The 26,325-nt window shown below is 32.7% G+C and overlaps 1 protein-coding gene across 1 annotated transcript in view; it reads left to right on the top strand.

Annotated features, from left to right (window-relative positions):
- LOC126744870 (NADP-dependent malic enzyme) overlaps positions 1 to 26,325 on the top strand; it is a 131,825-nt gene that overhangs the window by 92,019 nt on the left and 13,481 nt on the right. The window contains exon 9 of the mRNA XM_050452437.1: positions 14,942 to 15,236. Within this exon, the coding sequence (XP_050308394.1) occupies positions 14,942 to 15,236 (295 nt within the window). The remainder of the gene's footprint in view (positions 1 to 14,941; positions 15,237 to 26,325) is intronic.

Here is a 26,325-nt window from a genome sequence, read left to right as displayed (position 1 = left end):
TTTTGCCTTTTCTAGTACTTTACAAAATCTTGGTTCATGTTCCTCTTTCTTATTTCTCTAGATTAAAAAAAACATCGATATATGAAACTACCACTTCTATATCTTCAAATTTATTGTTGATGATTTTTTGAAAAACTAAAGCAGATGTTATTTTGTAAGGCATTCTTAAAACTTTACACCATAGTTTCACAGACTTATTAAGACTAGGGGCCACTCGATCAAATCATGAACTGATGGCGGACCGGCCGCGTATTACCATTCTTTACTATTATACAGAGCAACTGTGCTCCGAAACGCAGTGGAGAATGGCTTAGCAAATACGCGTATGCTTAAATGCCATTATTTACTGCGATTCAGCACATCGCCCAAATCGTAATACTCTGAATCGCAGTAAAATTTGGAAGTAATATAGTCGCGGTATTTAAATACCAATTTTTACTGCACCCCAGCCACTTAATTAAATTTTATAAGTTAGAATATTTTTACTGTATCACTTTAACGAACGGATATTTCAATTTGCTTTCTGCAGTCGTCATTAAAGAAAAATGATGCATGATAATCCAAAATAAAATAGCACATACAACAGTAAACATTTTATAATGAAATATAATATCTATTTTTTGTAAATAATAATGAGACTACCAAAATAAGAAAATTTATTTTTCAAAGAAAAACGTACATATTTGAAATATCGTTAATTATAAAGAAAATATTAAATAAACACAAAATACTTTTTTTTAAGAAATGCGTATATTTGATACATCGTTATTATAAAAAAAATATTAAATAAACACTAAAAGTCTAAATAAAAATAATGTTAACATATTTTTTATAAGTTTAGAGCTGTTTTCTCGTGGGGTCCTTTGGTTCAAGACTATATGTCACAGTTATCGATCGTGAGAAAATCAATTTTTGAAAACAACACGCTTATGGTATACAGACTGTCACAGATAAGATTTACAAGAGGACAAATGGACCAAAAATTTAATTTTTCGGCAAAAAGTCATATTTTATAAAAATGTTTGCTTGCAAAACAAATATGATTCACAAAAAGATTAATTTGGTTTATTTGTACAGGGCTCGCAAAAACTTCAAAAACGTGATTTTTTTCCCGAATAAAGTACCATTATTTTTTTGTTTTAAAGCAAAATATCATAGAAAAATGTATTTAGAATAACACTTTCACTAAAATAATGTTATTTTAAAATTTTAAAGGCAGTCAACATTTTGGGAAAACAAGAAATATTGAATATGGAGAGGGAGTGTTTGAAGAGTAAATTATTAGATTTTATTCTTATTTGTTGCTATTTCAAGCTTCAGTAATATTATTTTATTTGTAAAATTAGAAATTTATATTTCTGAAAATCATGTTTTTGTTGTTTTTGTGAACCATGTACAAAAAAATCAAATTTTTTTCTTTGTGAATCGTATTTAATTTACAAGCAAAATTTTTTTATCAAGAATGACTTCTTGCCGAGAAATAAAATTTTTGGTTCATTTGTGCTCTTTTAACCCTATCCGCCGAGGATAGTCTGTATATTCAATTCAATAGTTTCATTCAATAGAACTACATATCTACATATAATTTTACAATAATTTACAATAATTTTACAAAACTCACAAAAGTATAAATAGATGTACACCTAGATTAGAATCTGTGTGTGTACAAAACAAAAGTAATTAAGAAGATAATATATATAATTCACAACTCACTTAAAGTTATATACTATATACCAAATATACCAATATACTATATACTATATTATACTATATACTAACTATATTAAAACCAAAGAATAAACCAAAATAATGATTAAATGAACTAATGATTTAAATCGCCCTAGTCAGAATAACAGATCTTAACCACAAATATACTGATAAAGCTGCATATACCCTATATTTAATTTGCAAATAAATAATTATCTACGCAACACCGTAGCAAAAACTTCAAAGTTTTCATGAAGCAACCTATTTATTTCTCTACTAAACATATGTATATTTCGAACTTCTCTAATACTACTTGGAAGAAGGTTAAAAAATTTTGGGCCAAGGTATGTTAAAAACCTTTGAGTAGTCGCTCTTGTCAGAAAAGGCACACTAACAGAATGCACTGCTTGGCTTCTAGTATAGCAAACCAAGTTCTCTATCGGTCGCCGCAAATCAGGATGTTTATAGACAAATATTAGCACTGACTTAGCATACATTTGCTGTATTGTAAAAACGCGCGCTTCTTGGTATAAACGGTTTGAGGAGTATCTGGAATGTTTTCTTAAAATTACTCGTAAAAGGTATTTTTGAGTAATGTTTAAAATATTTATGGTACTGGCAAATGATCCTCCCCATATTGATATTCCATATCTAATGACTGATTCAGCCAAGGATGTATATAACATTTTTAAAACGTGGAAAGGCATACAATTTCTAAGATGATAAAATTTAAAAATTAGTTTACGAATTTTTATATTAATACTTTCTATATGTTTTTCCCATTTAATATTTTGATGGATAAAAATACCCAAATACTTTATACATGGAGTCCTACTTAAGGTTTCCATGCAAGCACATGGCTTCTCCTTTAATATGCACTGATATGTGTGTATTTTTAGTACATCTGTATTAATTTGATGGTTATCGAGAATGCTAAAACTCATAAATTTTGTTTTTTCAATATTTACTGCTAAACGATTTTCTTCCAGCCACCGACGAACCATTGCAAAATCTGAAGTTGCTCTCTCCACAGCATTCGCCCAGTTATCACCCTTTACCAACAAAACAGTGTCGTCCGCGTATGATACAAGTTTTCCAGATGTACTAAGAAAAAGAAGTTCATTGATATAGAGGGTGAATAGAAGAGGCCCCAGTACAGTACCTTGTGGAACACCACAATTTATTGTTTCAAAAACACTATACTCATCCTCCACCCTAACACATTGCTTTCTTTCAGTAAGATAATTTTTTATAAGAGTCCAGCTTAATCCCCTTATCCCGTAGTCGTCTAATTTATCAAGTAGAATATCGTGTGATACCGAGTCGAAGGCTTTAGCCAAATCTAAAAATATAGCTAACGGTTTTTGATTTTTTTCAATAGTTTTACAAATATGATTTGTTACCTCAAATAGTGCCTCTTCAGTTGACTTACCCTCTCTGAAACCATATTGGTTGGGAGATAAAATGTTGTTTTTCTGTAAGTGTTTTGAAAACCTAATGCGTATACAAGCTTCAAGTATTTTTGCTATATTACTAATAAGTGATATTGGGCGATAGTTGCCTGGAGAACACACGTCATTTCCCTTATATATCGGAACAACCACTGACTTCTTTAATTCATTCGGAATTATTCCTGTTAAAATAATACAATTAAAAACATGGGTCAAGGGTTTTGCAATATTATTCCGTATTTGCTTAAGTAAGGTACTCTTTAATCCATCTAACCCCGGTGCAGAATAGTTTTTTAGAGCATTTATATTTTTTAGAACTTCATCCTCAGTAATAGGCGTTAAAAACATAGTGGTACAATTTAAGCGGGAAAACTTATTTTTTTTTTATTACAATTTAATTTACTTGACATTGTTTTTCCTACGTTTATAAAAAATGTATTAAAAATATTTGCTACATCTTTTTTTATCAGATTGAATCGTGTTATTTTCACATCTAAGTGATATTTTGTTTTTATTCATATTTTGATTAGTATTCAGTTCCTTATTTATAATTTTCCACATTTTTTTAGGATTTTGTTTAGTTTCATTAAACTTTTTTTGAAAGTACGAGTTTTTTGTTTGTTTTATTAGCATATTTAAAATATTACGGTAACTCTTATACTCATTCAACAGAGTTATATTATTTTTATTTTTTAGATAAGATATTTTTAATTTGTCTCGGTGTCGGATGGAATTAATTAAACCAGATGTGATCCAGGGTTTTAGTTTTTTATTTTTTAATGTAAAATTTACCTTTGTACTTGCCAATTGTATAGCATTTTTTATTATTTTTTGAAAAAGCTCATATGTCTCCTGGCTTTGGTCTTTATCGTAAACAACTTCCCAGTTTGCCTCTTCCAGAGTTTTATTTAATTTATTATAGTCTATAGATATAACAAAAGTTTTATCGCATGATTTTTTTGAATTGTTATCAATTTTCTGTAGTTTCAGTGCAATAGGAAAATGATCCGTTACATCACTCTTTAGTATAAATGGTAAAAAGGTCAATTTATTTTTTATTTTGTTGGGACAGTAGATAAAAAAGTGGTCAATACAGGATTCACAATCTGATGTTACTCTAGTAGGTCTATTTATATAACTAAGAAAACCATTTTCAGTTAAAATATTTTTATAGTTATTTATTGTTACATTTTCGCTAAGCAAATTTAAGTTTATATCTCCCCCAAAAATACAAATGGCTTCATTATTTTTGTATTGCAATAATAAATGGTTTAGGTCATTTAAGAAAGCAGTGGTATCCGATGCAGGTGATTTATATAGAGCAAATATTTGATATTTGTTTTCCTTAAATTTAAAATTAAGATGTGTAAAAGTTACTTCATTATATTTGATATTAACAACATTTTCCACCAATATACCCTTTCTGACATAGACAAGCACTCCATCGTTTTGATTAAACCTTCCTTTAGAATAAAATACCTCATAATTTAAAATTTTAAAAATATCCAAGCAGGTAATTTTCCAAGTTTCGGTTAATAAAATGATATCAAAGGTGCAGCCCGGGCTTTCAACAAATACCAAAAACTCTTCAAAGTTCTTACCAGCGCTGCGAATGTTTATATGAATGAAGTTCAGTAGATCATTTTCATCAGAATAATACTCAATCGGACTAATATCTGAGGTTATAACATTGGCATAATTGCTCAGTTCGTTATGATAGTCTATAACAGCATTCATTTATAGTATAAAAATTATTTTTTTTTTTTTCTTTTTTCTATTTTGCATTACTCCCATGATTAGTTAAATAAAAGTAAAAAGAATAAATTAATTTAGCATATTTTTTAAGTTTATATTAGTGTATATCACCATGTATATTTACCGATACTTTACAATTACCATTGGCAAAAATACCATTTTAGGTTTAGATGCGTGAACTACATTGCAATTTTTTTTTCTTTTTTTTTTACAAAAATTTCTATTATTATTATTCGTATCTACCTAGAAATACCTAATACATGCTTCCAACCTTGAATAGCCAATGAGCGGGACCTGACCAGTGTTAATATTAGAGAGCCTCCGCCGCCGCTGCCTCCGTGTTTAACAAATTGATTGCAATTTTCTTTCTCGTTGTAGCATTCCAAGCGAAAATTCTACCGTTTTCCATCCATGCCATATTTTTTCCATATTTTTCTTTGGTTGACATTAATAGGTTATATCTAAGTCGAGTTAAGTCTTCGAAAATAGAAACAGTAGTGTTCTTCAATTGTTTCTTCGCTAAGTAAATCTTATTCCGCATCATATTGTTTACAAAATTTATAACTATTGGGGCTGGTGCATTTGTCTTACGATTTTTTGGCTTTAATCGAAAGACATAGTCAATATCTTTTTGTGATATTTCTATATTTAATTTATCTGAGAAAAGGCTAGTTAAGATCTCTGATAGGTCTTCATTATCGGCTTCCTCCTAATATTATCTTGTTACGTTTAAAAATCTATAAATGTCATTTAAAATTTAAAGGTTAATGTCTACCGTGTGATTTAGCATTTGGGATATTTGCTGTGATAAAGAGTAATACGAGAATATACGAGAGTTTTGTGTACGTTTTATAGTAATTGCCCCTTTCTGAGTTGAGGGTCTTCCCGACTGAACTCTCTTGGCTCCAGAAGTAAGGCCTGGTCTTTTTTTACGCCTGCTAATTGATCCAGGTTGCACTCCTATATTTGCGGAATATCGCGTTTTTCTAACCCCATTCAATTTTATAATTGAATTTGTTAAATCAACAGATCTATTTTCTGTAGCCATTTTTGTAAGCCTTATGAAATTTAAATTTAGCTCTTCAATAGCGGACAAATGTTTCTTTCCAATAGCTTCGCCATCTTCCGTTTGCGTAATGGTTATTGAAGATATCTCATAATGACTTTCTTCTTTATTGCTGTTATATTATTATTTTTGATATCACATTCTTTCGAGCTAGCATCCATATTTTCAAAGAAATCTTCAGAAACGTCATATCCGAGACTTAGCTTAGCAAGTGTTTTTTTATCATTTGTAGCATTTTTAAAAACTATACCGCATTTTTCTTGAACAGCACAAAGGTGTTTACAAAACTTACCGCTAGAGCCATAAGGACAGTCGCACATTGCTAAATCGATATCCACTGTGTATATTAAAGATTGGTCTGCATTACTACTTACTGAATACATGTATTCATTAATTTTTTCTACATTCATAATTTGAATTTTGCCACAAAATTTTATGTATAGAAAATTATTTTTTGTTGATCGATTATTGGCAAATAATAAGATGTGTATTTTATGGTATGACTCAAAAACATTGACTATAAAATCAACTAAGGCACACATATTAAATGCTTTGCATCATTGTAAAACGATGTCTTTGAATCTGCGTACCGAAGATTCTACGATGTGTTGTTCCCCCTCGTCATCACATTTTTTCTAAAACACAAACACCATTCTTCCTTTCGTAGCCAAAATTTGTTTACATAAGTATTTAGGTCATATTTCTGAACGATACTGTCATTCATAAATTCATTAAAATAGTCATTGGCCTCTTCAACTGTTAAAGCGTACATGATATGTTGAAACAACTTCATTACATATCTTCGGTTTTCTTTCAGAATGTTATTGTGGCTATCCCACAACCAACGCCAGAAAGTCTGGCAAACATGAAAAATGCAAAGATATAGAATAGGTCTTTCATTTTCCGACGTAGAAAGTACAGATAATAGAGAATTTCTTTCCGCTGCGCTATCGTCTGTCATAAATACTTGTGGATAAGGGGAATTACCAAAAGAGTCTTCTGGAAGAGTTTCTTTTAATAAATTGAATGCTAGGGAATAATTTGCTTCGGTTTGTGCGGTGTGTAAGATGCAAGCCAATGGTATAGTCCCAATTTTTGAAGCACTAAACATAAATGTAACGCACGTATTAGTCTGGTCGCAGGAACCACTACAGTCTACGAATACTACTTCACTGAAAAACCATTCTTTATGCGCACGTAGCATTATTGAAGTTAAAATGACAACAATAAGTAGATTTTCTCTAATTGCTATTTTAGCTATTCCACTTTCCCTATATTGGATAGACTTCTTTTGTAAAACGTTTAACACACTTAGCTCGTCACGTCCTCCAAAATTAGTGGATTGATTCAGAGTATTACGATTTGGGCGATGTGCTGAATCGCAGTAAACAATGGCATTCAAGCATACGCGTATTTGCTAAGCCATTCTTCACTGCGTTTCGGAGCACAGTTGCTCTGTATAATAGTAAAGAATGGTAATACGCGAGCCGGCCGCCAGAAGACAATAAAGAATTGATCATTGTTAATAAATTGTTTATGCGCAACTTTGTACATATTTTTATCAATGCAGCGGTAAAAGTTCAGCAAATCTCCTTCTTTGAATTTGTTGCGTAAATCTTGGTCGTTTTGAATGTCGATAATTTCTAACTGAATTGACTCTGGCGCATTTTCAACTGAAATTGTGAAAGGATAGCTGAATATGTCGACGAGGTTTCACTTTTTTAAACTCCGAAAATCTGTTTTGAAAAGATTGAATCAAAATATCTAGCTTTTCTACATAACTGAAATTAATCGCAGTTTTGTTGAATTTCAGCCATTTTCTTATGATTCCGAAAATGATTGTACTTTGCAGAATTCATTTGTGATCTAAAAAGTGTCAGCTTGCATTGAACGATGATACATGAGCGTAGAGTTGGGCTATCCTTTGATTTTTGCCTTGAAGCCGTGTGTTCAAGCCATTCAAATAATTTGTAATGTCAACTAAAAAAGCCAAATCCAACATTCCTTTGCTTCTTTGCCAGAAATATTCCAATTTCTTCTATTAAATTTAGAAATCATTCAAATGACAATCCACGACTTAGCCACCTTACTTCTGTATAAAACAAAGGTAAGAACACAGAGTCAAGGTCTCATCAAATCCATATAATTTTTTCAAAGCTACACGTGTTTCGCTCCTATCGGAGCATCATCAGGCCTAAAAAATACATTAAGATATTTTTCACAAAAAGAACGCTTATAAAATTCATTACCTAGACCTACACAGATCACATTACAACTAACAACAAAAGAAAAGCTAGGTTAAGTTAACAATTCCTACCATAGATAAAAATGTATGCTTAAAAAATAAAAAAGTAAAAATGTAAAATGTCACCAGTGGGGAACGATCCAGCAACCTTTAGATTCATAGGCGCGCGTCTAACCCATAGGCCACCAAGTAATATAATCAAACATGGGGAACAATCCGAACTATATTAATAAGTGTGAATATAAGTCAACAATCTTAACAATAAAAATCAAAAATATATAAAATCGAAAAGGAAAAGAGAGGTTGTTATAAATGAGGTGAGATTCAAACGTGAAAATATGGTTCACACACACACAAGGACAGGGCTCTTCTTAGCTTTAGTTATTTCCATTTTTTCCAGCAAGTCCAGTTTTTTGCCTTTTGAGCACTCATGCAAAATATCCGCTCCCTGAGTTAAAGAAAAACCATGTGAGGAGGCCAATAAATGATTTGCAAACGCTGATTTAGTTTCAATCATGTCAGTATCCCTGTATCTGTTTACCAAACTCGTATGTTCTTTATTATGGTGACAATTTTCCTCCCCGATTGCCCTATGTAAATGGCATTATATCTTAATGAATATACCCCTAATTTTGAAAAGAAATCTGCCTTATCTATTGTATTAACTAGCTGCCTTTTTAAACTGTTTGTAGTTTTAAAAGCAATTGTGAGATTTGTAGACTTGAAAAACTTTGCAAGCTGAAAAGAAATATTACCAAAAAATGGCATTGATCTAAAAAGGTGACTATTTTCAGTATTAAGATGGATTAAGTTGTAAGTGAGTTTGTATTTATTATAGAATATAGAATAAAGGCAATTAATTATATCAAGTGGAAAACCATTATTAAAAGCAATATGTTTAATTATATTTAGTTCATTAAGGAAATCTTCTCTAGAAAGGGGGATGTTGAAAAGGCGATAGAAAAGGAAATTAAAAGAGGCAAATTTGTAGGAATAAGGGGAGTTTGAGGATTATTGGATGACATTGTCCGTAGTGGTGAGTTTGCGGTAAATCTCAAATTTAAGTTTGTTGGTATTTTTTGAAACAAGCACATCAAGAAAAGGCAACCTTCCATCTCTTTCTTCTTCAATGGTAAACGAGATATTTGCGTGAAGACTGTTTATAGAAATGAGGAAATCCGCCAATTCTAGATCATTTCCATTCCATACCACAAAAATATCATCCATGTATCTCCTATATACAGTGAGAAAAGCACCAAACTTCCCATTGACAATCCTTTTCTCCAAATGGTGCATAAAAATCTCACTCAAAAGAGGAGAGAGGCAAGGCCCCATTGCTAGTCCAGTAACTTGTCTTAAAAACCTGTAGTTGTAAACGAAAAAATTCTGATCAAGTACTAGCTTGAGGAGTGTTAAAAGATCATCAACAATAAATCTGTCAAGCGATGACTTAAGCAAAAGGGACCTGACTAGATCAAGGCAATCACCAGGTGGAATGCTTGGAAATAAGTTCTTAACGTCCAGAGAAATTAGTTTTGAACCCTCTGGTATGCAAATATTTTTTTAAAAATTTGTCAACTCTACTGAATTTTTTGTGGAATAAGTACTTTGAAACCAGTTACATCTCTGACTGTGGTATTTAACCAGCTAACAAGTTGTAACAAAGTGAGTTTACAAACGATACTACTGGCCTAATAGGGAGATTGGGTTTATGGATTTTAGGAAGGCCGTAGAGTTCTGAGATTCATAGGGTATAATTTTTCTTTCCTAGTATGAAAAAATTCTAAAGTCGGATTACACCTATCAAGGATTTGTTTAACCTTGGAGAAAAAAGAGCTAGTAGGATCTTTGTTTACATTAACAAAGTCACCCGAACCCAAAAAATCCAAAACCTTCTCTATGTTATCATCCCTCTTAAGTATAATCAGGCAATTACCCTTGTCAGCTTTCGAAAGGATTAAATCGTGATTCTTTATTTCATTTTTAAGAGAAGTTCGATGTTTATTAATAAAATTAGATTTATTAGATTTTGAGTTAATATTAGAATTTTAAAAATGTATTATTTTAGCACGCAAAATATTTTTATTATGAATATTAGTAGTCTGCAAAACATTCTCAGCCTCCACATCTAAAGTCTCCCGCGTGCGCAAGTCAGTCTTCTTAGAAAAGTTATATTTTAAATTAAGATTCAGAAAACTTTCCTCGTCCGGTGCAAAAGCCACATTTGTTAAATTCAAGTACCTTTTATGAAATTGAAAGTGACATTTTCCTAGCTGCCTACGGTATACATTATTATTATTTTGTCTTAAAGATTGAACTTAAGATGTCTTAGGGTGATTTAATTTGCGGTTTAAACGAAAAAATGAGTTTTTAGAAAATATTTTAACCTCATCTCTAAGTGCTGAATCTAAAGTACAAAACTCCCAATGGGTTAAGAATAAGTTCAACGTAAAGTAAAGGTATTTTAGTACAGAATTTACCTTATTCAAGCTTCTATAATGGTTTTTGACTTCCTCCCTCAGCCAAGTTCTTCGGGCCACTTCACTGTGATGAGACCGTGACTTTGTGTTCTTACCTTTGTTTTGTTTTTGTTTGGTCTCTTGGACAAAAATGGATGATACGTTTCTATTTACTTCTGTATATTACATTAAATCTCCGTATTCGCTTTCGATGTCATCAAGGAATTGTTTGAACTGTCTGTGATTAAGTCCTCGCGATTTTATTAAATTTACAGTCGAAACTACCACTTTCATGACATTTTGAAATTCCATTTTTTTAGAACAGAGGGCTACTTGGTGTATTATGCAACGAAACTGCATGAGATCTTGAACACTCATTCAAAAGTACATTGAGTATATCAACTCCTTTGGTTTGACCTTTCCATGAGCACATTCTTAATAACTCTTCAAAGACTTCAAAATCTTGAGTAACACCTCGTATGAATATGATAAGTTGAGCTGTGGAATTAATATCAGTGGATTCGTCAAGTGCTAATAAAAAAAATTCAATGATCTTAGTTTTTTCAATTAATTGTACCGCAATATTAACAAACTGACAAAGACATAATACGTCTTTGGATAGTCATACGATTCAGTTTAATTTTCTCAAACGTTTTTGCTGCTTCGGGACATTTTCTTAGCGGCAATTTCTAAGCATTCTTTTACAAAATCGCCATCATTTAACGAGCGACTTCGCTGTGCTATCATTCGAGAAATTTCATAACTAATTTCTGTAGCTGTTTCTGAATCTTGAATGGGTTTTGTAAACATAGCTTGCTGACCAATAAGCTCCCGTTTTAAAACAACATTTTTTTGCTTTCTTAATTCGCTTGTAAACTTGGTAAAAGAAGAATGCTGCGTTTTATAGTGCCTTTTTACATTATATTCCTTTGCAATCGCAACAGAATATTTACAAATTAAACAAGCGACTTTGTTATTCGACCATACAAAAAAGTATTTCTCAATCCAAATTTCTTGAAGCTGCCTATTTTCATCTTTAATTTTACGTTTTTTACTAGGTCCTGGCTTCTCCATGTTGTGTTCTAATTTTGGAGGGATTAACACAGCACCTAAAAACAATTACATACTTAAATTACTCATCCTTTTTTAATTTATCAAAAATAATTGATTAAATAGTATTCCTCAGAAATTTTAATACAGATTTTATATCTGAAATAATGACGTAGTTATTACAGAAATTCTGAAAAAAAGTAATTTATTTGTTTTGTTTTAATATTTGGCCAACATTAAACCTAAATTTGATTAAAATCGATTAAATAGGTAGAGAAACACTTATTAATAACAGAGTTTTACTTACGATTTCACAGTTCAATTATATACGGCATGTGACGGGTTAACACTGCAACAGGAAATCTACGTTGATTCTGGATCAAAATATATGACACCGGCTATTGCCTCCCCAAAATAATATTAAACGCGCTTATTCTCAATCACTTATTACTTCGCTTTGTATTTTCGCGCTTATTTCTTTCTGTTGACACTTCACTCAAATTAAAACCGAACTGTCGGTCACTGTGGTTAGCGTAGCTTTTATACCGCGCATACGACTCTGGAAGCTTCGTGCTATCTACCTACGCGAGTAATCGGGAATTCGGGACTATTGCTATCTCGTTTACTCATATCGCGGTAGACAATTCTTGATTTCTCTACTATTTTGAACTTTATATAAATTTTTATAATTATTTTATTTTATTTTTATAATAACTTTATTTAATTTTTTGGGCGATAGATTCAAATAGCGCGCGCGGGAGATTGAAATTACTTTTCGAACAATTTTTTTTTTTGTTTTATCTGGGATAGAATTCAATATTTTTCGAATATACGAGAGTATTATTTTTGCTGTCGGCGGGCCACCAGTATTCGACCAACGGGCCGCGGTCTCTGCATCCATGCTTTACACACTTGTTGCATAAATAACTGTTATATAAAAATCCGTCATTACTTAAATAATTTATTTACATACTTTTAAATATAAGTAATAATATTTGTGGGAAAAAGCTCTCGCATCCCATCATTAAACTTTATACAACAATTTAATCAAACAAAAAAATTATATAACCTATGAAAATAATCAAAATTCTATTCTATTCATTAATATGAGATTATTCTTATCTAAGTTTTTACGCAAGAAATGATAGTAAAGGACAGCTGAGAAACACTAAAAATCAAAAAAATTATTTGTTAAAAAACATGTAGTTATTAGATATACCTAACCAACAAATTTATCTATGTGATGTTAATTTTTTCTTAAAGAATTTTTAATGCCAATATTTATCAAATTAATCAGTATAGAATTATAAGACAACATTTACAAGAATTGAAAAATTTCAGTTTTTAATTCTTCATAAAATATTGCTTAATAATTATTTACGAATAAATTAAATCTTTCTAAATACTTTATTTCTATCTTCTCAATAAACAAAATTTTGTTTTACATTTTTAATTATTATTGATTATCCTCTCATATCACTTCCCAAATTTCTTCTATTTTTTAAATGTCTATGGAGAGAAATTGTCACGTTATTTAAACAAAGTAATTAGTTGCCCCAGTGGTGACAAATTTATGCCCCAGCCCAGAAGGAGGTTGATAGGGTGGGTTAAAAGCGCCACTGGCTCAAGGCGGAATGGACCAGAGGTCACTGGATGGTCCCAAAACTCACTCGCCAACAATAACACAATTTAATATTAATAATAAAAAAGAGAGTTAACTTAGAGATAGTTAAAGAGAGTTAATTTATTTAAAAAAACGGTAATTATTTACAAAACGGTTTTCAGCTTTTTTACTAATGTAATTTTTTTACGGGATTTTTATAAGAGCATCTTTTGACATATTCTATTGTTTTCCACCACTTCCGGTTTAACAGGAAGTGACACTAACTTTCTTATTTTAAAGGAGACACTTGGTATATTATTACGTATTTCGATAGAAAATAATATTCTAAAAACAATGATGCAATATTTGCTACCTTTTGTTTTATACTCATAGAAAAAATAATTTTTTTAAATTTTAAAATAGGGTGCCATGAATGCGTTGAAAGTTTTAATTTTTAATCAAGTAATCACGGAAAAATAGTTTTCGTTACATTTTATGACTTAAATTTTTCACGCGCCTATTTAAAATGTCTAAACCGTTAATTTTGGCATTTACTTATTTTTTTTAAATAGCAAATTATTGGGAACAACCACTTTTCAAATGCGGTTTCTTTTTCCCAATAATTATATGTATAGAGCGGCTGGTAAATCCTAAAATCACAATTGCAGTGTGGCAAAAAATACGTTATTTTAATTTGCAATTCCGGGAACCTTTTTGAACCTTTCTTTTCTTGACTTAGTTTTTTTCTTTTTATGGGCTTTTTTATCAACCCATTTAAAAAATAATCATAGCAAATTATATACATGCATACAAGACTTCAAGATTGCAAAAAAAATCATTTGCCACTAATTACTGACTCATTACTGATCTCATTACTAAAGCTAATAATTTAAAAAAATATATTTTTTTCTTTTAACTCCGGTCCGGCATTAAAGATTAAAACACGAAATATCTTGGAAACGATTAATTTTAGCGGATTCTAATAAGAGTGCTGTTTTTACTGAAAAACGTTAGAAAAATTGTTTCCTTTACAAAAAAAAATAAAAACCACATTTGCAAAAAAATTATGGTCATTCTGCATCATCAACAGTGCAGTATGAATCGTTTTTTATTGACCGTAGTAACAAGATATCCATTTTCGAGTTTCTCATACCAAAAAACCGCTAGGTACCAATTTTTAAAGTGGTATGTCGCAAAATGTTAAAAAAAATTAAATAAAATCGATTTTTATTTTTTAAATTTAACACCTTATAACTAAGAGACAAAGCAACTTTGGACTAAGGTAGGTTGCTTTAAATCGACTTATTTTGACCTCAGGAAAATGTCCTAGAATTTTGACAGACCGTTTAGAGTCAACCTGTATAATATTTAGTATTGTTTTTTATTTTATAAAGTAATTTTTTGTTTTATGCAAATTTGGGAAGGCAAGCAGAGATCAGTAGGCGAATTTTGCATTTATTTAATACTTTACAAATTAAATAAATAATTCTTTTATGACTAAATAATTGCCACTTTGCCCGACTTCACCATTCTGACCGGTCTGTGTTGACTCAAAAATGTTATTTTAACTATTACGTAGCTAATAATTTATTTTTGCAAAACCAGGGCCGCTGCGTTTTTGCTAGTGGTTCTCCCTTCCCACCCGTAACCATCAACGGGAAGACGTTTAAACCCGGTCAGGGCAACAACGCGTACATTTTCCCCGGAGTCGCGTTGGGAATTTTGTTATCTGGAATCCACCACATCAGCGAAGACGTGTTTCTCATCGCCTCGCATACAGTCGCTGAAAATGTAACGGAAGACGATTTGGGCAAGGGAAGGATTTATCCACCACTAAGGGACATTCATGAGGTGTCTATTCAAATAGCGATCAAGATTTTGGAGTATGCCTACAAAGAAAGTGAGTAACATTTATATTAAATAAGGTATGGTTGAACACAATAAAACACAAGTGATTAACTTCAATATCGATTATATTTCTTTTACCGTAGTTCTAAGCTTTATGCGTGAGAGCTTATTAAGAACTAACTAAAAACGGTGTTGTTGGCAATATATATTTTTTATACACACAAAGAGCGGCATGACTGCTTCATACACAAAATCTCTTATTTAGCTAGATTAGAAGGCCAGTCATTTAGAAAATCGTTTTCTAAACAATCTTTTATAAACATACACGAATATGCTTTTTGCTTATTAACCAACAATTTATGTTTTACTAGTATGTTATAGAATGTTTTTCAGGGAGATTTTAATATTAAGAAATTGTTTATTTTTATCTTCAATACACGAAACAAAATACAACACTTTTTATTAAAGTACAAAAATAAAAACAGGAAAAAGGGGTTAAAGGTAATATCAAAAACATATTATGTTTAACCTCTTGGCAAACTAGAACAACTAAAAAGAAAAGTAAAGATTCAAACAAATTTATAAATTAGCACCCAAATCTCTGACTAAATAATAATTCGCTAATATCGAAATGTGCCAAAAATAAGTCTCACTTCGCATTATTTGAAAAACTTTCATTTTTTTTTCTGGATTCTCGTTCGTCGTTTATGATTATTATTATATCATAATCGAAAGTAGAATGAATTTGTTAGCTCAAAGTAGTGGACTGTATGAATGAAAACTGTGCTGCACTTTACTAACAGAAACTATAATTTTTACTTCAAAATTACAAATAAAGCGCGACAAAAAGATTCTAGCGGGACGACCCTTCTAGAACCCACACAGATCTCTCTTTTCACCACGTCGCAGCGTGGCTAGTACAAAAAATGGAGGGGCAAAAGCGGCGTTGTCGGTTGTTACATAAATACCCTTTAAAACGTCTTGAAAAATAATAATTATGCTCAAACATGCCGCCCGCCTTGAAATACTTAATTTCAACACAACAAATAAATAAAATTACAAATGTAAAGCTTGCCTTAGGCTTGACAAAATAAACGACTTCAAAATAAACACTTGAACACAAACCTTGACTCTAAGATTTCTTAAAGCTTATTCTACTGGCAATACACAAATTTTAGAGATTGCACGTTTATACACTGAACCATCAGCACATTTCAAAGTCACAACACGCGTGATATTATCTGGACCTGGATGAAGTTCAAGGACACGTCCAACCTTCCATTTGCAGACTGGAACATTGTCTTCTTTGACGATCACTAGACTGCCGACCTTTAACAAAGTTACATAGGACTTCTTCCATTTGAGACGTGACTGTAACTCGGATATATACTCCAAACTCCATCTCTTCCAGAAGTGCTGGATCATAGCTTGAAGACTTTGGTATTTATTGAGACGATTCTCTGCAACTTCGGTATAAACTGGCTCCGGAATAGCAGTGAGGGGTTTTCCCACCAAAAAATGTCCAGGAGTGAGTGGAGTGGGGTCTTGCGGGTCCGTAGATAATGGTGATAGTGGTCGGGAGTTTAACACTCCTTCAATTTGGATTATCACTGTACTCAGGTCCTCATAAGATAATTTAGAATCACCCATAATCCGCTTTAAGTGAAACTTAAACCCTTTTACGCCGGCTTCCCACAACCCACCGAAGTTGGGAGCTCTAGGCGGATTAAAATGCCAAGAGATACCTTCCGTGGACAAAGTTGAACCTATTTTGTCGGAATTTGACCTTAGGAAATCAAAAAGTACTGAATTGGCTCCAACAAAATTTGAACCATTGTCCGAATAGATATGTAAAGGTTTTCCACGTCTGGCAATAAAACGCTTTAATACCGCAATAAAAGCTGAAGTAGTTAAATCAGTTACCACATCCAAGTGAACGCATTTGGTACTCATACACACAAAAATACATATATAGGCCTTTAAAATTTTCGGATTTCTGGTTTTCCTATCTCTTATGGATATAGGACCAGCATAATCAATGCCCGTATGTGTAAACACTGGTTGGAATGCGGTTAATCGACTTTCAGGTAAGCTGCCCATCAAATAGTTTTGAGAAACTGGTTTTGCCCTGAAACATACAACACAACTCCTTACTATAGATCTGCAAATTCTTCGACCAGAAATTGGCCAAAAACGTTGTCGAATTGAATATAAGAGCTGTTGAGGCCCGCAATGAAGTAATTTTACATGTTCCTGCCTTAATATTAAAGAAGTCAACATATGCTTAGGATGCAAAATAATAGGATGTTTCTGCTCCGTAGAGATGTTTGCCCTTTGAATGCGTCCTCCAACTCTTATCAAGCCTTCATTGTCCAAGAAAGGATTCAAACATAAGATACGACTTGAATTTGACACCAGGCTCTTTCTTTTCAAAGCAACATATTCTATAGAAAACGATTGTAATTGACGGCAAATAAGAGCACAATTCAACTCGTCACTACTAATGGGACCATTTTTCTTAACCTTTGACTTAAGACGATGATAAAACCGAAAACAATACGAAATAATTCGCTGTAACTTTAATAAAGATGAATATCGTAAAAAATCAAATTCAAATGTCTCTTCTACACCTCCATAATGACTCAAAACCCTTTGTTCTGGTATATCAAATTTAGGTTCTATTAGATTTTGTATATCGGGCGGTGGACTAGAAAATATGTCAATAGGCCCTTTCCACCACAACTCTAAGGAAAGCAAATAAGCAGCGGAAGTTCCTCTAGAAAGGCAATCTGCTGGATTCATCTCTGATCTAATATGGTGCCAATTTTCAGGGATAGATAAATTCTGAACTTCAGTTACCCGGTTTGCTACGAAAGTTTTCCACCTACTGGGGCAAGCTTGAATCCAGCACAATGCGATTGACGAATCAGTCCAATAAACACATTGGTCAATTGACACACATATTGAATTTCTGACCTTCTCGACCAACTTAACCGTGACAACCGCGGCACAAAGCTCCAACCTCGGAAGGGTAATTTTCTTTAATGGCGCCACACGAGACTTAGCCAATATTAAATGCGAAGAAATATATTCACCCGTAGATGAAAATGAAACCAAATATACGCAACCACCGTAAGCCTTTTCCGATGCATCTGCAAAACCGTGAACTTGCAAAATCTTCCAATTATCACCCAAAACATAGCGAGGGACATTTACCTGACTTAGAAATTGCAAATCTTTATAAAACTCTAGCCACCTTTCTGCTAGACCTTGAGGAACTGACTCGTCCCATGATAGGCGATTCTGCCAAAGAGTTTGCAATATTAATTTTGCAACTACAATAATTGGACCTAGTAATCCAAGTGGATCAAATATCTGACTAGTGATAGACAGAATTAATCTTTTTGTTATCCTTTTAGGTACATCACCATTTATTATGGAATAATGAATAGAGTCCTGCGCGGCATCCCAGAATAAACCCAATGTTTTATTTTGTTGGCCTTCACCTAATTGTAAAATGCTGGAAAACTTATTTTTATCAATTTCAAATTGTGATACCAGCTCAGACTTATTTGAAAGCCACTTCCGAAGCTTAAAACCCGCGGTATTGAGAATAAAAGAAATTTCATGCTGAAGTTGCAATAGAGCAGCTTGCGAAAACTCCCCAGCTAATAAATCATCTAAATAGAAGCAATTCATAATCGCTTGACTTGCTTTGGGATATTTATCTTTATACTCCAAACCCAACTGATATAAGCAACGGACCGCTAAGAATGGCGAGGAGGCGCAACCGTAAGTGACGGTATTAAGCTCAAAACATTCAATTTCTGCGGATAAATCGCCAATATTTTTCCATAATATTCTTTGATATCCACGTTGACTAGGGTCAATTAATACCTGTCGGTACATTTTTGTGATATCTGCATTAATCACGAAAGGATAAATTCGGAAGTTTAAAAGAATAGCCAATAAATCATTTTGAATTGTGGGACCAACATGTTGTATATCGTTTAAAGAGAGTCCCGTATCAGTTTGAACCGAAGCATCAAAAACAACCCTGACTTTGGTCGTTAAGTTACCCTCTTTAACCACAGCATGATGTGGTAAATAGCAATATTTATTCGAATCACTCGAGTCGATAGAAAAGTTTTTAACTTTAGTCATGTGTCCCAGATCCCTATATTCATTAAGAAACGCTATATAATCCTCTTTTAAAACTTCATCTTTAAGTAATCTTTTTTCTAAATAAATTAACCTTTTATACGCCATCTGTTTTGAAAAACCTAGCTGATTGATGCAAATTCTCTTTAAAGGGGTATTTAACTACGAAACGACCTTCGGAATTGCGTCCGAAGCTGCTCACAAAATGTTCTTCACAATCTTGTTCAGATTTCGACAAAACTTTACTATTTGACTCGCATTCCTCCAGTTCCCAAAATTTAGTTAAGCTTTGATCAATACTCTGCTCAAAAGAATGACATGCCAAAACTCTATTCTCAGAAACAGGGATACATTTTGGATTAAAGTTACCTGCAACAATCCATCCCAACCTACTATTCTGAAGAACAGGCATGCCCGGGCTACAAATTTGATTCATAAGTAGAATTCTATAAAATATATCATTACCTAACAACATATCAATATTACCCCGTACATTAAATGTATCATCAGCCAAGCTTATATTCCCTGGAATTTTCCACTGAGAAATATTAAAAGACATATAAGGCAAATCTTGCGTAATTTTTGAAATTACTAAACAAGGAATTATTTCTTTAAAATCGTCACAAATATTCGACATAATAGTTACGTTTACTCTAGAACTCGATGTAGCTGACAATGCCTGAGTCAAACCCCTAATCTCAAAATTAACATTTTGCCGCTTTAAACCTAATTTACTAACCAAACTCTCCGATATAAAGTTACTTTGCGACCCTGGATCCAACAACGCTCTGATTATAAGAATATTTCCGCGTGAATCGAAAACCCGTATTTTAGCTGTTGCTAAAAGCGACAACGTTGCCTTAACATTCGAATCCACGTGGTTGACTTCCCCTATTGTGGCGCTCAAAGCTACGGCATTTTCATGAGTCGAATTCTCGATCCCGTTCGTTACTGGCGGAGGGGAGTTGTCCGAAACGAAAGGCCTACTATGCACGGGCGCAACCGGAGACTGGATGTTTAAATGCAATAATGAATTATGTTTTTCTCCACATTGACGACAAATATTAGATTTAGGACAATTATTTTGGGTATGATCAGGACTAAAACAATTACTACACAGTTTCATTTTATTTACTGCCGCAATTCTAGAATTAACATTAAGGTTTTTAAATGCGAAACATTTGTAAATCGAATGATTTTTCTTGCAATAATAACATGAAAACTTCGATTGTATTGTTGTTGCAGCGTGACATTTAACCCTTTCACATTTAATAGGCAACTTACCATCCTGTTTTGAAGCTTCCAACTTCTCAAGTAGTTCGCACTTTGCTTTTAAAAACTTATTAACATCTTCCAATCCTGGCAACTCACCTTTTATGGGAAAACTTTCCCATTCGCGACGGGTCACAGAATCAAATTTATTTATCAGCATAAACACGATTCGATTAATGTGTCCCACTGATCAACTTCTTGCCCAAGACTTTTTAATGATTTTAAATTTTTATTAAATAGATCGTATACTTTGCGCAGCTCTGAATGGGACTCTTTTATGACTTTAGGACAATCAAATAAGTTTTTAACATAGTTGTATACAATTAATCGCTTATTTTCGTATCTATCTGACAATATTGACCAAGCATTTAAATAGTTGTCATTCGTAACTTGCAAATTAGCAATGGCTTGTAAAGGTTCACCTTCAAGAAAGGATTTTAAATAAAAGAACTTTTCAACGTCCGATAGATGCACATTTTTATGAACAATGGCTTGAAACGCATCTCTAAATTCGAGCCATTTTTCATACGACCCATTAAAAACCGGCAACTTCAGATCAGGTAATTTTATTGAGGGTTTAGATGAGACCACATTTTGCGCGTCATGAGTACTAACTGCGTTATTATTAATGACTACCGAAGTTTGCGAATTTATTTCCTCTTTTTCTTTAATAATTGATTTTAAACTGCAAATTAGTGAAAAATATTCATTCTCAAAACCTACTCTGTTCAAAGACTCTTCCTCAAAAATTTTACTAGAATCCTCATCACTTTGCGATTCCAAGGTCATTTGACATTCGATGTCAGATTGAACATCGTTAAACTGACACAAAAGAGGTTCAACGTTATCTAATCTTGTCTTAATTTGTATCAAATTTAATTCAGTCAAATAACCTAAATCAATAGAGTCTAAAAAGGACTTGGTCCTGGTTAAATATCCCTTGATATTTCCCCTTTTTATCTTTAATTTACGTAGATCCTCCATGTTACCAATAAATTATAATAAAATAAACACACAAATGATTCTAGTTCTTACCAAAACCTAAATACAGTACACAATACCAAATGAAAGACCAAAATCATAAATTTATTATCATGGAACGGACTTACTCTCTCGTCGACCCAATTTCTTCGGACTGGAACCTTCTAACGTAGGCCATACACATCAACCTGCCTGTACGATGACGATGCGACGGCTACACGGGCCAACATGGCCGCCTGACTGCGGATATTTTATCTGAGCAATCACTTCAAATACTGACCCATCCGTCTCGATTGGACCAAAAATGTTAGCTCAAAGTAGTGGACTGTATGAATGAAAACTGTGCTGCACTTTACTAACAGAAACTATAATTTTTACTTCAAAATTACAAATAAAGCGCGACAAAAAGATTCTAGCGGGACGACCCTTCTAGAACCCACACAGATCTCTCTTTTCTCCACGTCGCAGCGTGGCTAGTACAAAAAATGGAGGGGCAAAAGCGGCGTTGTCGGTTGTTACATAAATACCCTTTAAAACGTCTTGAAAAATAATAATTATGCTCAAACAGAATTTGCAGTAAAAAAATTAAATGATTCATTTCAATGGTCTCGATACACGTTCCGGTTGTAACGCGCGTTTTTAGTAATTTTCACCTAAATTCTTACATAAAATATCTTGTTTTAACATAGTTAACAATTCGGCAAATGATTTTTTAGACATTCTGTAATAATTGAAAAACTTTTCATTATACTGCCGAATATTTGTCGATTTTTTTTGGCAGTATCTTTAAGGTAAGTGTTTATTTATTTTATGTATTTATTTCATTGAACATTAATTCTTACATTTAGAAATATTGTTGAAAAATCTAAGTAGTAGGTAGTACAAAAATTTTAAAAATAAGCTACAACATAACAACACTTATAATTTTGTAATAACGTGTGAGTCGGGTTCATCAAAAGAATGGTCATTCATATACATTGGAGCAGTACCATTAGTAGTATTTTGGGTGCATGATCTATTTCAGCTTGCAAAACAAGATTGCTTATTTGAAGCTTTAGCTTTGCTTGTTCAAGATGTGGCAAAGTTTTAGCCGTTTTTGACATGCTCAGGTAAAAAAAAAATCTGATTCATCCAAATCGCTAAACGTTTTTGATATGCCAGGCAAAAACATATTATTTGCTACTTTCTTACATTTCTGTTGTCGTAAGTCGGAATTCTTCTTCATTATCTCTACCATTTGTTGCGCTGGACTTTGAGTTTGAGAAACATTTTTTTGTTTTCTTAACTGATCCAAGCGATTAGTAGGCTCTTGAACAAGACTAGCAGTCTGTCTAGAACATCCAGGTTGTTTGTTTTGTGAAACTTCTGCTTCCACTTCATGATCAGAAGTATCTGACCTATTTCCATTTTCGTAGGAGTTTTCAAACAAATCAGGTTCGGATACTTCTTGCAAAATGTCTTCAGATTTTTCAAACTGTTCTAAATTGGTATATGTTCTAGAATAAAATAATAATTTGTATCTAATTTTGGCTAAATTTTACTTTTTCACTACAAACAACATTGACAAATTTCATCAAAATTGGATAAGGGATATTTAAGATATTGATCAAAAAACGGATTTTTTAAAAAAAGTTTAAGACTCTTTGTATCTTGGAAACGATGTATTTCCGAACCTATGTTTATTTAAACTTTTTTTCATAAAATTAGGTCATGCATACAACCTGAATTTTTGTTAACTCAATTAGAAGACACTGTATATTAAAAAAATCTACTCACTATCTGTTCTCCAAAAACGGTAATATGAAGGACATTTCGCTTTCAAATTTCCACGGCAAGATTTTTTTGGCTGCCTGGCCATTTTTAGTAGCCCGACGTCTACTTAAAGCATTAGCGTAACATTTACGTAGCTTATCCCATGTTTCTTTTTCGTCAGTAGCTAAAAAAAAAAACATTTTGTTTCAGATTTCTGGCCACTGGTAACTCGTTTCGATCTATTGGTTTTAGTTATCGCATGGGCTTTAGGACCGTTAGAGAAATCGTAAAAGAAATATGCGAAGTTATTTGGCAGCTTTTATCACCAATAGTAATGTCTAGACCAACAACAGAGCTATGGATAAACATTGAATCAAAGTTTAAAGAGCTATGGAATTTTCTAAATTGTATCGGAGCGATAGACGGCAAACATGTATATATACAATGCCCCATTAACAGCGGTTCCAATTTTTATAATTATAAAAGATGTAATTCTGTTGTTTGTGCTCATGGCTATTGTGGATGCCGAATATAAATTTATCGCTGTTGATGTCGGCTCGTATGGAAGAAATAGTGACGGTAGTATTTTCGCTAACTCTTCAATTGGTAAAGCAATGTATAACAATAATTTTAATGTACCAGAAGGAAAACCTTTAACTGAAAACTCAGAGCCGAAACCTCACGTTATTGTTGGGGATGAGGTTTTTCCTTTGACAAAATTTTTGCTTCGTCCCTATGGAAAACACAGTTTAGTCGGTAACGAATCCAATAAGATATTTTATTACAGAGTTTTCTAGGGCTAGAAGAGTTGTCGAAAATGCGTTTGGAATTTTAGTTTCACGTTGGAGAGTTTTCAAAAAGCCTTTGGAAATACAACCGGCCATGGTTGATAAAATAGTCTTAACGGCGTGTTGCCTTCATAACATGTTGTGCACTAAAACTAGGAATGACTTCCAACCTGATGCAAATCAGCGGCGGCTCGTCAGGGTAGGCAAGGTAGGCGCCGCCTACCTTATAAAATTCACTTGTAAATTTGAAAAAAAATGACCATTATAATTTATATAATATAATCATTCTTTTTAATGTAATATTAAAATATCTGATAAACCTCCTAGTCTAATGTTAATACGCATGCATCTATCGCCACTTTAAGTGAAACCTGAGCTAGTCTAAAGTGACACGCCTCATAAAATCAAATGAATACGATATAATTATATGGGAAGGCGATATTTCCAACCGCCTGTATTTAATGGTCCCTACGGCGGCAATCTCCTATACAAAACTTACAGCGGCCGACGTGAAGCAAAATTATTCTATGCGACAAAAAGTGCACTGTTAGGCGGACAATTCGGGCGTCTTCGACCGTCTTCGTCAAATCGCTCGAAGCGCTTGTTCGTCGATCGATAAAGGGGAAAGGGCTGGTGATTTTAGAGTAGGATTGTACTAAATCTAGCACAAGTGGAAAAAAATTTAGCACGCAATACAAATTCTGTTTTCTTACTTAAATGTAAAAAATATTAAAATGTACATTTTTCATGGCAGTCTAGGTTTTTTGCTGTAAAATTTTGAAGCAATGACTACGATTTTTATAACGTATTTAATTTTTAGTACAATTGGGTGAGTTTCAATATGATAATTAAATCACGGATGAGATGATCCCTCGTTCAATGGAAAATCAATGGTGGGGCGGGATTTTGTGCTGTGTGGCGTCTTTGTTGCACTTATTTAAAACTACATAGGAGCAATAAAGATGGTGATGGTACTAATTAATACTAATAATATGATAGGAGGAAAATAATTCCAGATTTTTCTTGGCGGGGTTTTGTTTTTATTCATTAACGGTTTGTGGCTGGTTTCTTCCGTTTCTTTCAGCTTTGAACGATTTTTCTGCTGTCGTACGTCGTATGGTTGCTTCTCCATTGAATTTTGAATTTGGTTTATATTAGATAAGTATAAGTATATTAGAATAATAATTGTGCTATTAAAGTTTGTAGAGGTAGTAGAGGTACCTATTAAGGGGTTGTATATTTTTGAGAATATTGTAATATAGAGTAGAAAGTAGGTAATTTTTGTAGAAGTAGAGGTGCATACCTAACCTAGTTGTTTGATCCTTTTACTATTTTTTTTAGAATGGCCAATAATCTCGCCGAAACCACTGTGCATGATGTAATTTGTTCTTTACAAGAAACCCCATTTTCCCGCCTAACTGAAAATGATCGTAGGGAAATAATTTCTATTGGTCGCCCTACACTCCCCCTTTCAATTTTAAAACCTGACAAAAAGCAAGGCCAAGCATTCTCGCGATCCTTTAAGACCCAGTGGTTCGAAACTCATCAATGGTTATGTGGTAGTTATTTTAAACAAAGTTTGTTTTGTTGGCCTTGTATACTTTTAGGAGGTAATAGAAATAATGTTTGGGTGTCTCAGGGTTTTTGCGATTTAAAAAATCTGTCAGCTAGCATAAAAAAACATGAATCGTCAAAGGAGCATATGAGTAGCTACCTTAGTCTAAAGCGCTTGCAAAAAAATAGTAGCACTATACAGGATGCATTAAAAATACAGTCTTCTTTGTTTTTAAAATCCTATAACGAGGATGTAAGAAAAAATAGAAATTTATTGAGCTATTTGATTGATGTCACTTGTCATCTTGCAAAACAAGAATTATCTTTTAGAGGCCACAATGAAAAATCTGATTCTTTTAACACTGGCAATTTTCGTGAAACATTTAACTTGTTAATTAAACGTGACATCGAAATGCAAAACCATTTAAAAAAAATAGGCAATAATTTTTCTGGTTTGTCTAAGACTATCCAAAACGATATAATAGGTTGTATCTTTGAACATCTTTTAGAGACAATACATAAAGAAATAAATGAAGCATTATTTTTTTCTGTACAAGCTGATGACACTACTGACATTTTAGAAAAATCACAATGCGCTATTTCGGTCAGATATGTAAACCAATCTGGTGACAT

Source organism: Anthonomus grandis, chromosome 15 (genome assembly GCF_022605725.1).
Source record: "Anthonomus grandis grandis chromosome 15, icAntGran1.3, whole genome shotgun sequence".
Lineage (NCBI taxonomy): Eukaryota > Metazoa > Arthropoda > Insecta > Coleoptera > Curculionidae > Anthonomus > Anthonomus grandis.
The sequence above is the reverse complement of the archived record's forward strand: the minus strand, read 5'-3'. Positions and strand labels throughout refer to the sequence as shown.